Here is a 13,718-nt window from a genome sequence, read left to right as displayed (position 1 = left end):
GGCTGAGATTTTTCTTACTTGCTTTGTTTTGACCATTAGCTCCGCAGCCCTGTCTGTACTTCAAAGGCTATAGAAGTATACTTAAAGATGCGATACAATATATCCAGGTTGTGCTTACTTAAACCTGCAGCAGCCAGGGAGGAGATGATCAGAGGCACCACCAGTGTCTGGGGTCCCTGCGGCAGGTAGGGAGGGGACGAAGCGAGTTAAATCTGAATAATGCCAGTGGACAAACCATGCCACATAAGGCAGAGGGGTGAAAATCCCCCAGACCTGTCTATTTCATCCTGGAAGCTCTTTTTCAACCCTGTATTTACGAAGTGCCTGAGACAGGCATCTGGGGATGATTTTTTGTGCAGCCATGCTTTATTTTGCCTTCTGCAGTCTCCTTTCTCCTGTCACAGCCTGCTTTAAGTGTTCAGACAGTGGACAAAAACCACAGACAATAATACCTCTATCCCTACTTGCAAAAGCACTCCTTCCTGACCTCTTGGGCTGACTGCCTATGCAATATCCCTGAAGCATGCAGTTTGCTCTGGTCTTTCTTGCTGCAAAGCTGCATCGAAGCTGCAAGAGGCTCTCTGAGGGCTGGGCAAAGCTGTTGTTTTTCCCTACAGCCCGTAGTGATGAGATATGAATAAGGGAACTGTTAGGTGTTTTCCAAGATGAGAAGAGCCCCTGTGACCATACTATTTTATCTTCTGGAAATTCTTCGAGGATGTAGCAAATTAGAATTTTCTGCGGATTGAAAAATAACCTTATCTGGTAAGAGTGCTATTCCTTTCAACTGCCAAACACAAGAAAGGTAACTCCATGAAAGTACGGAGTGAGATGACTGTGCAGTCAGATCAGATATATTAATTTGGGTTATAAGCGTGGAGTAAATGGTGCCAGCATAAACAAACCTCACTTAATGAAAGAATTAGCTCTTGGAAGACTTTGAGTCAAACTGAACTGGACTGACTCGTTGGCATACAAGAACAAAAATGTCTGTGGGAGAAAGGTTTGAATTACAGTTGTATTCTCCACCTTCAAAAGTGAGTTTTTAATGTGATTTCTTGTAAATGACATGTTTTGAAGAAAGAAGCAGCGGCCTAGTCTTCGGAAACAGAAAGCAAGTCTTGAGTTCCTTTGTCCATTCAAATAGAGCCTGAATTGTTTCCTTCCTAAGGGATCTTGGAACCACGTTGTCCCATCTCCATGTGCTGTGGATGGCTCGTTGTGGGCTCTCGGATTTAGACGGGATCTCCTCCTGCAGCTCTCTAAAAGTAAGTATGGATGTGTCCTGCCAAATGATGATCTGATAACTATCTTCAGTTGATTCTTTTCTCTTTAGTTGCAGTCTTTGTTCTCTTCTCACCCTTTGTTTTTCTAAAGGACTTTGAATATATGCCTTGAATCGCATGTGGTGATTTAAAAGATGCTACAGTATTTTTTTACTTCAGGTGTAGCATTCAGACCCTTAAAATTCCCAATGCAGCGTAGTGTTCACTTCCATATTAGTCTTAGGTGGCAAGAGCCACACTTGAAAAATGTTCACTTCTATACTAATTTAATTCTATGCCATGTAGTATTTCAAATATTTTGCAAATCTTGAGAGTTACTTGTGCAAGTCTGGGGTTTATTTATTCTGTTTACTTCTGCTCAGGAGCTCTACATAGCGTATAACAACATCTCAGACCTGAGCCAGCTGAGCTTGTTGGATCACCTTGAGGTTTTGGACCTGGAAGGGAACAATATTGAGGACATCAACCAGATGCAGTATTTGGGACTTTGTTGCAAACTGAGGAGCCTGACGGTGGAGGGCAACCTTATTTGTCTGAAGCCAAATGTGGAATCTGCAGAGGTGAGAACACGGTTTGTACATATTTTGTTAATTTTTTGCTGAGGCCCAGCCAGTGTCAAAAAAAATAAGAACAATTTTCAAACTCCTGCTGTTTATCATTTAGCCGATAAAACTCCTTTTCTCACAGCTTGCAGTGCAAACAGGAGTCTTAAAGGAAGAGCAGGGAGGGTGTGGACCCAAACTGTAGGGGTCCATTCTAGCCTGTAGGGGTTTTACAACAGGTTAAAGATTAGCTGATGTTTTTCTTAGGGGATGTGCCAATTATAATGTCTCAATTAGGTGTCTCTCCGTAGACTTCTGCATTTCTTTTGGAGGATCTGTCCAACAGCAAGTTCTTCAGGACCACCCTGCTCAAAAGTTGAAGTTGATGTTGAAATAACTGGGAAAAGCTATATTGTAGGAATTGCTTGCTGTCCTTTTCCCTAAAAGGTTAAAATGAAATTATCAAAAAGACTTTTATAAAACCTGAAGATACAAAATATAGCAATTCACCTCTTGCATATTGAAATGATAAAATCAGTTCTGCAGAGGTATTTTGGTAAAGGCATGAGATTATTTGTGTCACGGAGATGAAAACAAGTAATACATGATCTGCTTTGGGTTTCAGGGTAATCCCCCAAAAAAGTAAGGAAGATCTAGTTCTACATGAACAGTCTCAAAGCTTTATTAATCTCTCTCACTTTCCCTGCTTCGAAAAAATAGCATTCTTAGGGTATAAAACGAAGCGTCTTGGCATTTACTCTGAAGGTAACTGGAGGAAAATCAGAATTTGCGAAAGTTGGTCAAAAGAGACTGTTCTTCATTTTGGTCACATAAGGTTGAATACATACCAGACGGTGGTTTGTAGCCGACACGCTATATACTCTCATCCAGATTTTTTGGAAGGTCACGGGCACATGCATGCACACATGGGTATGTAATGCACAGCATTCACTAGGGATGGCATATCCCATAGAGGCACCATAAAGAGCTGATAATGCAGGGGGTAAGAAAGCAGAGCACGAGCTGGGGCTTTGTCTCCAACATACCATGTTCCATATCTTCCCTGTGCGTTTCAAAGGGATTGTTTCCATACCATTAATTTGGAAAAAAGGAGGGGTTTGGTGTCCAAGACTTGTCCTGGACTTAGTCTTGAAAACTGAGGTGCTATCGCTAAAACTCAATCACGTAGTAGATAAGTGCATATTTTAAATCTCCACATTTTTTTAGATTCATGAGTTGTTAGTGTTTTTAGGTAGAATTATTGGCTTCATCACATTCCTCAATAAAAGAAGCAGCAGAAGGTAGGGCTTTAGTTATCATAATTTTCATCTCTGGAATCCAAAATAGTATATGCTTGCTTTTCTGTTTTCAACTGGTAGGAGTACACTTCAGAGACCACACTTGTAGTTTATATCCACAATGATTTCTCCATTAACATTTCTCCCTTAATGAAGACGTAATCATGAGAGAAAAAACAAATATTCCTACAGTAAGGAAGCACGATGGGCAAAGCTTGCTGTTTTCATTTTCAGTCCCCCTGAGAAAAATACAGTGTAACTTCTTACGTTTCCTTATAGCTTCCTACCATGAAAACGAGGTGATATATTCTATGAGCACAGAAAGTCTTCTTTCTACTTTTTGTTTCTACTGCCCTGTCATTCATATTCAACAAAAGTGGTAGCTTTGGAGGACATGGTTTTCACTTGGCATCTCAAGTCCTGAAGGATAACGGAGTAATGTCATATTGCCTGTGATTTGTTTAGCTGAGGAAATCAGTCTGTGAGCTGCTGCAGCATGTTGTCATGTAACAGGAGCTCAAAGAGGAGCGTTACGTCGTGGTGTGCCTTATTGTATTAACCTGTGCTAAATGGTTGCCTCTACTTCTATGCAATCTGTTGCATTCAAATGCCAGCCAGAATTTGATGAGAGACTCTGCACAATAGTACGTTTTGCAGAGTGTAAGTTAACTGTGGTCTCCCACATGTTGAGAAGCTGCTCTGCTCTAGGGTGGTTACAAAGCTGGCTCTGTTCTCGGCTGCCTAGCGCATCTTGTTGGGCATTGTCACTTTCTTCGTTTCATCTGATGCTGTTTGCATTTCTTCAGGGTATAAAAAAAGTCACCTAAATATAGAAAAGAGTAGATACAGACTCGCTTTGGTGTGCCCTAGATGGCCAGTTTTCATTCCTCAATCTCCTTGTTGTAGCGTGGCTCTTGCTACAGCTCTGTAAAAGCTCTCCTATTTATTTACTTCTCAACTACAGAATGGTCCAGCTAGATTTACTGCTCTTTCTTCAGACTGCCTGTTCGCTCTCTGTAATTTGATTTTCAGATGAGCTCATCTTCCTCTGTTATCTAAACCAAAAGCAACAACCTGATGATAAATTTTGCAGCCTCTGTTGCAGTAATGTACCATGAGCGTAACATGATGCTGCTCTCAAACAGGACATGGCTATAAATTGGCTCTAGCCCAGGCTCTGTTCAGAGTACATGTGGTACGTGGTAACATGGCGATTGGTTGACTCATTTTCTAAATTAAGATTAAAGGCTCAGTGAGAGGAGTTCAGTGTCTGCCTCTTAATGACAATTACACGCTTTATTTGGTGACTTCCCTCTGCCAGCCTTGGTGCTGCATTTTGGGAGGGAGGGAGGGAGTGTACAGCCACCCAGCTACCACTGAAAGATTTCTGTTCGTAGCAGCTCCGTGTTGAATGGGGACTTAGCTTTCTGGAGTTCTCTAATATTGCTCGTAATGTCCTGAAAAGCATAACATTTGTCTGGATCAAGCAATTGCTTTATAGGTAGCTGATCACTTTCAGGGAAGCCACCCATTCATATTCTGCCACTAGCGATGCACTCTTGCTTTATACTAATTCGAGTAGAAGGAAATGTATGAGATCACCATCATTGTTGCCATTTGTAATCTGAGACGATTTTCCATTGCAGTATTTCCATTGCAAAGCATCATGACCCAGTCTGCACTGAGGTATTGCTAAGTTTTCCCAAAGAAGAAAGTGCCACGTGGAGATGCCTTTCCACTGCTGGCATCCACCAGAGCAGCCCAGTTCACAGTGTGCTCTGAGCACAATTGTCGCTGTTCTTGATTGATCTTGTTGCCTACGGGTCCCAGGCATTGTCACATGTTCGTGAATAACTTTATTCAGTGTCACATGCAGAAGGGAGCTGCATCTGCGCTTTCCCCACTGGATGTCACAGTGAGCCCACGTGCATTGGGGGTGACCATGTTGTTCTTCCAGCACACTGAAGAGCAACCCCAAAGCAGTTCATTTTAGCCTTTTGTGCACCTGCTATTGGCATGCAACCTCTTGCAGCAGAAAGTATGGTAGGAAGTAAGTCATCTCTTCTAATAATGTATAAAATCATGTATGGGTACCCTGAAGACTGCCCCAGAAAGTCAGCACAGTTCATTCACTGCACTGTGCCTTTATCCATCAGCAAGCGTAGCTGCACTCATAACCTGTTTTCAGTCTTGCTGTAATCTCACTGTTGATGCAGCAACCAGAGAATCACAAAGCCAGGCAAAGAGACTGGACAAATGCTGAGGATGCCCAGGCTTTCCCGTCAGTGGCTGCCTTCATTTTTGTAGCATACGTGTAATGTAACAAAGATAAAGACCAAAGTCGTCAGCACATAAAGAGCAGAGAGGCCTTTGGGCAGGAGGAATGTGTTTGCGCTCAGAACGTGTTCACGATCAATTTGATTAGAAATTATGTGAGGAGAAAGCACAGTGAAATGGGACTCCTGATATTTATTTTTGTTGAATAAGGCAAGTAGGTTTACTTCACAGAAGTATTTCAAGTTATACAGTAGTAATACAAATTGAACACTGCCATGCTTCTGAAGGACAGTCAGAACTGTTCAAGTGACCGCTTTCTCAATTTCTCCAGGAACCAGGTTATAATTACAGAGCTGAAGTGAAAAAGCTCATTCCCCACCTGGAGTATTTGGATGAAATACCAGCAAGCCAGACTGCTATCCCTCCTTCCAAGAAGATGAATGAGGACTGGCTAATCATCAAGGAATCCATCAAGGAAGCTGGTTTAGCCAGAGACATTTCATGGTTAGGTACGTCAGACTTCCTATCAAGGTTCATTTTTCAGGTTATGATGTGTGAAAAAGAAAGATGAAGAGCAAGCTGGCCTCTTCAGTGCCAAGGCTTAATTATAGAGAAGGGACAAAGGACTTTGTCTTCTTCACTTGGGAGGTAGGGAAGCTGGGATTCAGCATGGTGCAGATTTAAACGAAAGCTGTCCAAAGCTGACCACTAAGATCAGAGAAATGCAAACGACTTGTAAAGCATCAAGTGAATCCAGCAGTAGCTGGGAGTCTGTGCTTAGCATTCATTCTGCATGATCAGAAGAAGCAAAGCTTGGAAAATGTTTCAACAACAGCTGTTCTCAGCCCTTTCCATGGTAGCAGTCAATCCCATGTCGTGTGGATGTAGCAGGATTTCCTACTCCAATTTAATAATAGGAAAGGCAATTTGGTCACCACGCCTTAATGGTAGCAACATCCTAGCAACTGCGATTGTGTGGTCTTGTAATACATCTATTTCATTCTCTTTGCCTCTGTGATTAAGTCCATTACATTCATTAGAACAGAGTAAATGGTTTGAAAATAAATCTCTTGTCCCTTTGCCTGTAGCCTCGGTTATAGTTCAAATGTCTGTGCTTTTACATATCGTGCTGCATGCACTTTACCACATTCCATTAAATATTACAAAGTATTTCCTATAACTGCTCCTGTTGCTTCCCATTAGTGTGGGCAATGCAGTTAGCTTCCCAGCCCCCACGGCTGAGGTATGCCTGCCAACTGTACTCCATTAAAAATTTAGTTTGTTTTGGAATAAGTACATATGTTTGTCATTTATTTAATCCCTGTAGGTCCAAATCATTAGATGTAGTAGTAGTTATGGTAGTGAAAAAATCCATTAAAATTTGATCCCTCAGTGATCCTGCTTTGGCAGCATCAGCTATGGTTCAGAAAACTAGTTAACAAAGTAGACTGAGAGAAACAGTAGGGAACGAGCACAAAATTTTGAATTCATATTGTTTTCTAGTGTAGCCAGACTTAATTTTTGCCTTCGGCTATAAACTACTGATGAGTTCACATGGTCAGGTTCAAGCATCCCCATATTTTCTTCTTTCCTATAGCAACGTTGACTCAGGTACTTTGCATGTGCTGTGTGCTTCATGGTTTTGTATGAACAACGAGGTATTTGGAAGGCCTCTAACACTGAGCTCGTAATGAAATGGCCATATTATTACAGTGCTGATTGCTCCGCTGTGGAGCTGGTAGATGCTCGACATTCTAAAGAGCAAGCTATTCATCTAGGCACTGAAATGAAATTTGTTCTCCTATAAATTGGTGGCTGCACACGCTGCTGGTGCAGCTGTACTCTGCTCCCAGGACAGCAAGCCGTTGGGCAGGTAGGAGTTCACAGCTGTATCCACCTTCACTAGCTGTTGCGTAATTCATCCCGTCCTGTACCATTATGAAACTAAATTATCACCTTTCTTTCTGTGCTGGAGAAGTGCCTGTCTCTGAGACAATACTGGAAAAATCTGTCACTGCAGTTCCCAGATTTCCATAAGTCATGGTATGTGGTTTGCCCTGGTTGACTAACAGCCCTGGGAAGGTGGCTGTCACCACCTGCATGGTGTCTGTGCATTAAGGAAAGCATTTCAAGGCTGGGGGCTTGGACTGTACCTGTGGCAAGCCTGTAGTCGTTCCCTTGGCCCAGGGGTGCATTGGGCAGCAAAGAGGGGCAGCTTATTCCTGCCCTAGGTGTGCAGGCAGGGGCAGTAACAGAGCCCTGGGCACCTTCAGGTTCACACGTGGGGCAGTTGTTGGCTGACAACGGGCACGGAGCTGTTCCTGACCCCTTCCTCAGCCACCAGCCCGTCACTGGTGCCCGGGAGCAGGAAGAGGATGGACTTCGGCTTAGCTGGGGAGCTCCAAGTCCTGCTGTTTGCAGAGAACAACTGTGAAGGACCGTGTGCTGTACCAGGATGCCCTCTGCCTCCTCCAGGCTTTGTCCAGTGGCGGTGTGTTTCTTGTAGTTGCAATGACAAACTTTTCTGTCCCTTACAGCTCCAAGCGTGGAGCAGCAGTCACCGCATTGGCAGCGTGCAGCGATGTTGTAGCTTAAAGCCTGCTTACACTGCTGAAACCTCTCCCTTAGGTCCATGTCTTGGGGCCGTGGCAAAGCAGTCTGGATCCAGCCCAAGGCCTCCCCCAGCTTCCAGCCCTGGAAGTGCTCGGTGGTCTGCAAATGCAGGAAGAAGTAGCAATGCCCCCCTGTTGTACGGTGGCTCTCTTCTTCCAGATCCAATGGTTGCTGATGATCTGTTTCCAGAAGATGACTCCAGTGATTTGACATATGGTAATATATTTTTTTAATCCTGTTCTTTCCCACACCTCCACCTCCTTGTGAATGTTGTTATTGCTGATGAAAGCTTGGGTGCTTTGAATAACACCCACCCATGCAACTGCTACATCAGGTTCAGCGCGTGTTTTCTTCCGTGGCACTTACCTGCTCTAGCGTGGGCTTTCCTTTATTTTCCCCTGCTGCAGAAGGTGCAGGTTATCTGGGCTTCCCCCTTCCCATACATCATGTCTTTCTTGACAACCACGTGCTGCAGTGGTGCACCCTTGCTGAAGTTCCCTTTCATTAAACGCTCTGCTCTCACACCTTTACAAAAGCCGTCCTGCTCAGTCCTGTAAATGACCTATCAGCCTTGCTGGGGCTCACTTTAAATATAGCTTCTGTGAATAAATCTGGGCACATCTTGTTCAATCATTGTGATGTGGTCCATGCAGTGTAGTCCTCTAGAAAGGCATGGTGATGCACATTAGCTCCCTGGTGGATTACATGCTGAAAGGTGCAGTGTGTGTACTGCAGGCTCTCAGTGTGGCAGGGTCACTGCCAACAATCACCCCTTTCTTTTGGGTTTCCAGGGTTGGGTTAGTGTGAGGAGTCAGTTCCTTGACTTCACATACCTGATCCACAGGCTAGATAAAGAAAAGAGTCTCTGCATAGCCACATGGGGAACCTGATCCTGCTCAAGATCCAGCTGAAAAATAAACCAGCAAAACAAAAAAATGCATACTCTGTTTTAATCCGGCTCTGTTTCCTGATCTTACTTCCCATGTGACCACACCAGTGTTTGCACCACCACAGTGAAGGAGGCAAGGCAGGAGCAGAATGAAACAGAGAAACTGCCTCTTAGCATCAGCGTCAGGCCATGTAAGCTGACACTGTGAACCTACACCATAAATTCTTACATCTCCCCTGTATATAGGAAATGATGCTGACTGGTTTCAAAGACAGCACATTTTGCTAAACACTGGAGTAAAATAATTTTTTTTTTTCCTTTTTTTCTTAGGACTCAGCCAAGTTATATGTGGGAACCCCATCAAGGCCCTTCGTGCAAGGAGGCAAAAGCTAGGTGTATGTTTTTCTTGTACACTTCACATTCCTGCCAGGTCACCCACATAAATTCTGTGATAAACTGAGTTTCAACTGTGATTTCTGGTGGCTCACTGTCATCTGTAGTCCAGCCTCCAATACCTGCTCCCCTCAACTCCCCTCGCAAAAAAGGCAATTGTACTTGAAGAGGGTGTAGAATCTTTTGCCCTGATGTTACAAAGCCTCTGCACATGTGCTAGTCCCTGCTGAGGTGGGATGGTAAAGAGCTGTGAAAGCACACGGGAACACTTTAGCCATGGAGTTCAGACTTCATTAATTTGTTTTCAACAAGTATTTGGTCTGGATGCATCCCCAGTCTGTGCTCCCTCACATATGTGCCGTGAGCCCCCAAATAAAGAATAGGGCAATTAGCAGAAAAAAGTCATTTGTATCATCCCGGCTGGTCAAAGCACAGGGCAGAGTTGTGAATTTTGGTGGTGTTTCTACAACAGCTGTTTAGCAAAAGATTTCTCAGCAGTTTGATGTTGGTGTAGATAGTCAGGCCTACAAGGTTGCTGCTGTTGACTAAATAAATACCAAGCCCAAGTTTGTTGTTCTCAGCCATGGGGTAGTGCTGTGGCCCTGCAGGTCAGCCTGTTCGTGTCCGTGAGCCAGTAACTTAGTGAGAGAACACCCATGGGATTAAGGGTGGGCAGTCTGGCTCACCATGATTAGCTTTTATGGTCCCTGAGGTTCAGTACAGCACGGACACATGTGCATAAGTTCAAACAGACTGTGCTAAATCAGGGAAACGGCATGTACAGAACACCTGCATCCCTGCTCTGTCTGCAGCTTCTCTTAATGCTGACAACAGATGTTAAAGAGCCGCTGGAAAAAATGCAGCCCTCCCTTTTCTCTCTGCTGCCACTGCCCAAACACTGGAAGCTTTCCTGAAGCAAAAGTGAACATTTGATTGAATTACTGTGTGTTGTAAGCTGGGATGTGAAAGGAGACTGCAGCCGTACGCTGAATGATGCAGTATCTGCAGTACTGGTCTTAATATGCTCATTGGCATAGATGCTGCAGGCTTACACTTGTTTACAGGAGAACAATCTGCCAGAGGGATATAAATCAAACCTTTTTGTTCCTGCCACCCCGGGTTCCTCCTGCTGAGCTCCTAGAACTATACCAGTGTACAGGGCAGGCATGAGGCTTCTTAAAATAGAAGAGGTGAGGGGTGATCTCAACACTCCGGAGGAATAGCATACAGATGCCTTCCAAAATACAAAGTCTAGAAACTGAGCTGGAGAAAGTTTCTGAGGTTATCAAGACTACTTCTGTCATTTTTCAGCCACCTGCAGTGAGCCCCTTGAAACTGTGCAGTCTGAAGATGGAAAACCCTTACGTCTCTGTAGGAGGAGAAGATCTGAGCCAGAAAGATGTCTTTTCTGAACTGAGAGTATGGAGAGAACAGCATAAGCGGTGAGAGTGTGGGAGAATTCTTGTTATGCAATAGAACAGGGATTCACTTTCTGCTGTAAAATAAAATAAGCTCTTTGGCCACCTGGTGGCAGTTTCATGGGATAGCCCTTCAACTTCTACCTTCCCATCCCTGCCGGCAGGGACGGAAATCCTTATGGTGGTCCCCTCTCCTGGGACGTTTATGGGATGGAGAAAGGGAAAAGAAACCTTGGGGAGGTTCTGTCCTCTCTCTAGAGCAGGCTGAAGATCAGCACGTATAGGGTGGGCTTGCTTGCTTAGAGAGTACAAGGAATGACTTTTCATAACAAGTAAGATATTCTTGGTCCTGTCAGTGTTTGCATTCAGACAGTGAAAAAAGTGAAAGTGCATGAGGATTTTCGAAAGTGTCACACCAACCTGACCAAATGGAAGGCTGAAAGGAAAATGACACCACACTGAGATTCCCCCGTCACATAGACAGACGATAGTTGTTTTAGAAATAAAGATGGCTTTGTTTCTCTGAACTTAATTCACATCATAGTACTTTAAGTCTGCCCCATTTCACTTGGTTAACTTCAGGATGCTTCAGGTTAACTTCAGTCATAGGCAGCTTAGATGTCTGATCCATTTAGACTGATTTTCCAGATCTCCAGGTAAGTGGCCAATCACTGTGGGTGACTAAATCCACAGTCTCAGTGTTCGTGTGGCTACACGAAGCTGCACTTGGCTTGCTGCATATTCTCAACTCAAAGGCTAACTAGATGTATAATACTTACTCAATGTTGTCCAGGTGCCTGCAAACAGGTCAGCAAGACAAGGCTGACCAAGCAGTGAAGATAACTGTTAGCGATGAGGAAGAGGATGAAGCCTGCAGCCTGGCTGACAGCAGTGAGGAAGAGTTGAGGGAGGCTTCTGATGAGGACCTCGTTGATTCTTCCTGCCACTCCTGTGTCTCTCAGTCGTCTTCAGGTATTGGGAAGGGTTGGCATTGTGTAGCGACAAGTGCTGCTAACCGTTCATGGGTAGATTTATTAGTACCTGCAGTGTTTTCTGAGGTTTGGCATCTGTGCTGTAGAGCGGCAATTTGGAAACCCAATTGTAGAGCCAGACCCTGAGTAAGCCATTCCATTGTCTAAGCAGGACTTGGTGACTGCCCATCAGTTGGTATATTTCAGCACAGATCTGTGGAATTAAGGGAAATAAACTTGATCTTCCAGCAGCTTAGCATCCAGTCTAGAGGAAGGACATGCCTTTGTCTTTTACCTTGTGTGGTTGATTTGTGGCAGTCTCAGGTTAGTATAAAATACCGTTGTTCCAAATGAGCTGTGTTTTACCCCAGTTGGCACCGATGCAAATCGTGGCTGAGCTGATGATTAAGGTTCAACCAGGCGGCTGGGAATTCTGGGAAGATGTTCAGGCAAGAGATTAAAAATGAAATGTGCTCTTTTACTCAGGAAGAAAGCCAAAGACCTCTCTGGAATTGCAGTTAGATGGATGAAAGCAGGATTGTTGAATATTGTATTTAAGGCTATTAGAAACATTAATAATGGTTATTCCAAATACATATCAGGTAAAGGAGATTGCAAAAGTATGACTTAAATCTATTTCTATTGTTAATAATCACATTTTTTGCTTCAATGAGTTTGGGGTTTACATTTCTTACAAGAGCAAAATGGGTCAATTAAAAATTTGGAAAAGTATAATAGTTTTGGAAAAAATGTAAGCATCATAATTAGCAAAATAATTAAATTATTCAAAGGCTCTCTGTATAAAATGTAAGGTAAACGATATCTCCTTAACATGAGCAAGAGCAGTTTAGAAAAATTAAAATGGATGGCCTCTTGTCCAGTGACCACAAAAGTCTTCAACTATGATCTCGTGATCTCTTTAGATTTAATAAGATTTCTTCAGGTTGAGTATGATTTATTGTGACCTCATCATCTTTTTAGATTTAATAGACAATGCCCAAAGTACCTCTGTGTGCTCGTGTCATATCCCTTAGGATTGTAAAAGTGAACAGATGGGCTTAGATGTGGGTGTTGAGATCTGTCGGGATTTGGTTATGAGACTGAGTGGTTTGAAATCTAGTATCACCTGGGAGTGGGGGGGTGACCCAGATCACAAGCAACTGGCCATAAAAACCAAGGTTCATACATGATAATCACAAGCATTTATAGAAGTGTATGTTTTGCAGAGTAAATACATGATACAAGATTAGCAGCTGACTGACTGTTCAGCAAGGCGGTTAAAAACACACTTGACCTCTGCGACTTATTTCAAGGTTTGGAGAGGTATTTAAATGTCTCAGCACTTAACTTCAGAAGTGTCCCCTACCCAATGTGATTTTTCTGACAGTGGAGCTTCTTGCTGGAAATAATCCTGACCAGGAAAGGACAAGTCATCTGAGCAAAACCAGTCCTATTTAAAAGTGTATGCAGCATCAGATCTATATAATCTGCACGCTTTGGAAGTCTTTGAGTGTTATTTCAGGCTCTTGAGTCAGGCATACTGGTCTTTCAGAATGTCTTTACTTAAAAACAAACAAAAAACACCATCAAATTCAGGCATTTTAAAATCATACAGTGTGACGGAAACTGTTCAGTGAAAAATTTATATCAGATTTATATGGTTACCTAAACAGTAAAATAAGTGTCAGTCAGAAGTTATAAAGATGAATTTTCTGTGCCTGGGTTTTGGTGGCACATTCTTTAGATTGTGTTCCTGCCTCAGACTCTGCACATCGGGTAATTAGGTACAGTTAGTTCTTTTAATAGACAAGAGCAATTGGATCCCTGCTATGTACAGAATGGTTTTAGGCATATATGCCTGCACGTTCCCTTCATACATCACCAATATGATTTTTCTTCTGTGTATTGCACCTGAGGATTAGATGGGCTAAAATCTGAACAGAGCACCTGCTGGTCCTGCATGTAGTGTTTTCCCTAACAGTCAGGCACCTTCCCTAATTTTCAGGCTAATCACAAAACCTTATTCTTATA

The 13,718-nt window shown here is 43.3% G+C and overlaps 1 protein-coding gene across 14 annotated transcripts in view; it reads left to right on the top strand.

Moving 5' to 3' along the window:
• The window catches only part of LRRC56 (leucine rich repeat containing 56), an 88,982-nt gene that overhangs the window by 64,568 nt on the left and 10,696 nt on the right, over positions 1-13,718 (top strand). For all 14 annotated transcript variants that reach the window (XM_083840041.1, XM_083840042.1, XM_083840040.1 and 11 more), the window contains 7 exons: positions 1,172-1,268; positions 1,649-1,846; positions 5,735-5,912; positions 8,032-8,232; positions 9,236-9,300; positions 10,610-10,740; positions 11,510-11,688. In XM_083840041.1, coding sequence (XP_083696167.1) covers positions 1,172-1,268; positions 1,649-1,846; positions 5,735-5,912; positions 8,032-8,232; positions 9,236-9,300; positions 10,610-10,740; positions 11,510-11,688 — 1,049 coding nt within the window. The remainder of the gene's footprint in view (positions 1-1,171; positions 1,269-1,648; positions 1,847-5,734; positions 5,913-8,031; positions 8,233-9,235; positions 9,301-10,609; positions 10,741-11,509; positions 11,689-13,718) is intronic.

The sequence above is a fragment of the Anser anser genome (assembly GCF_964211835.1).
Source record: "Anser anser genome assembly, chromosome: 5".
In the NCBI taxonomy this organism is placed as follows: Eukaryota; Metazoa; Chordata; class Aves; order Anseriformes; family Anatidae; genus Anser; species Anser anser.
This window is presented reverse-complemented; position numbering and strand designations above follow the sequence as displayed.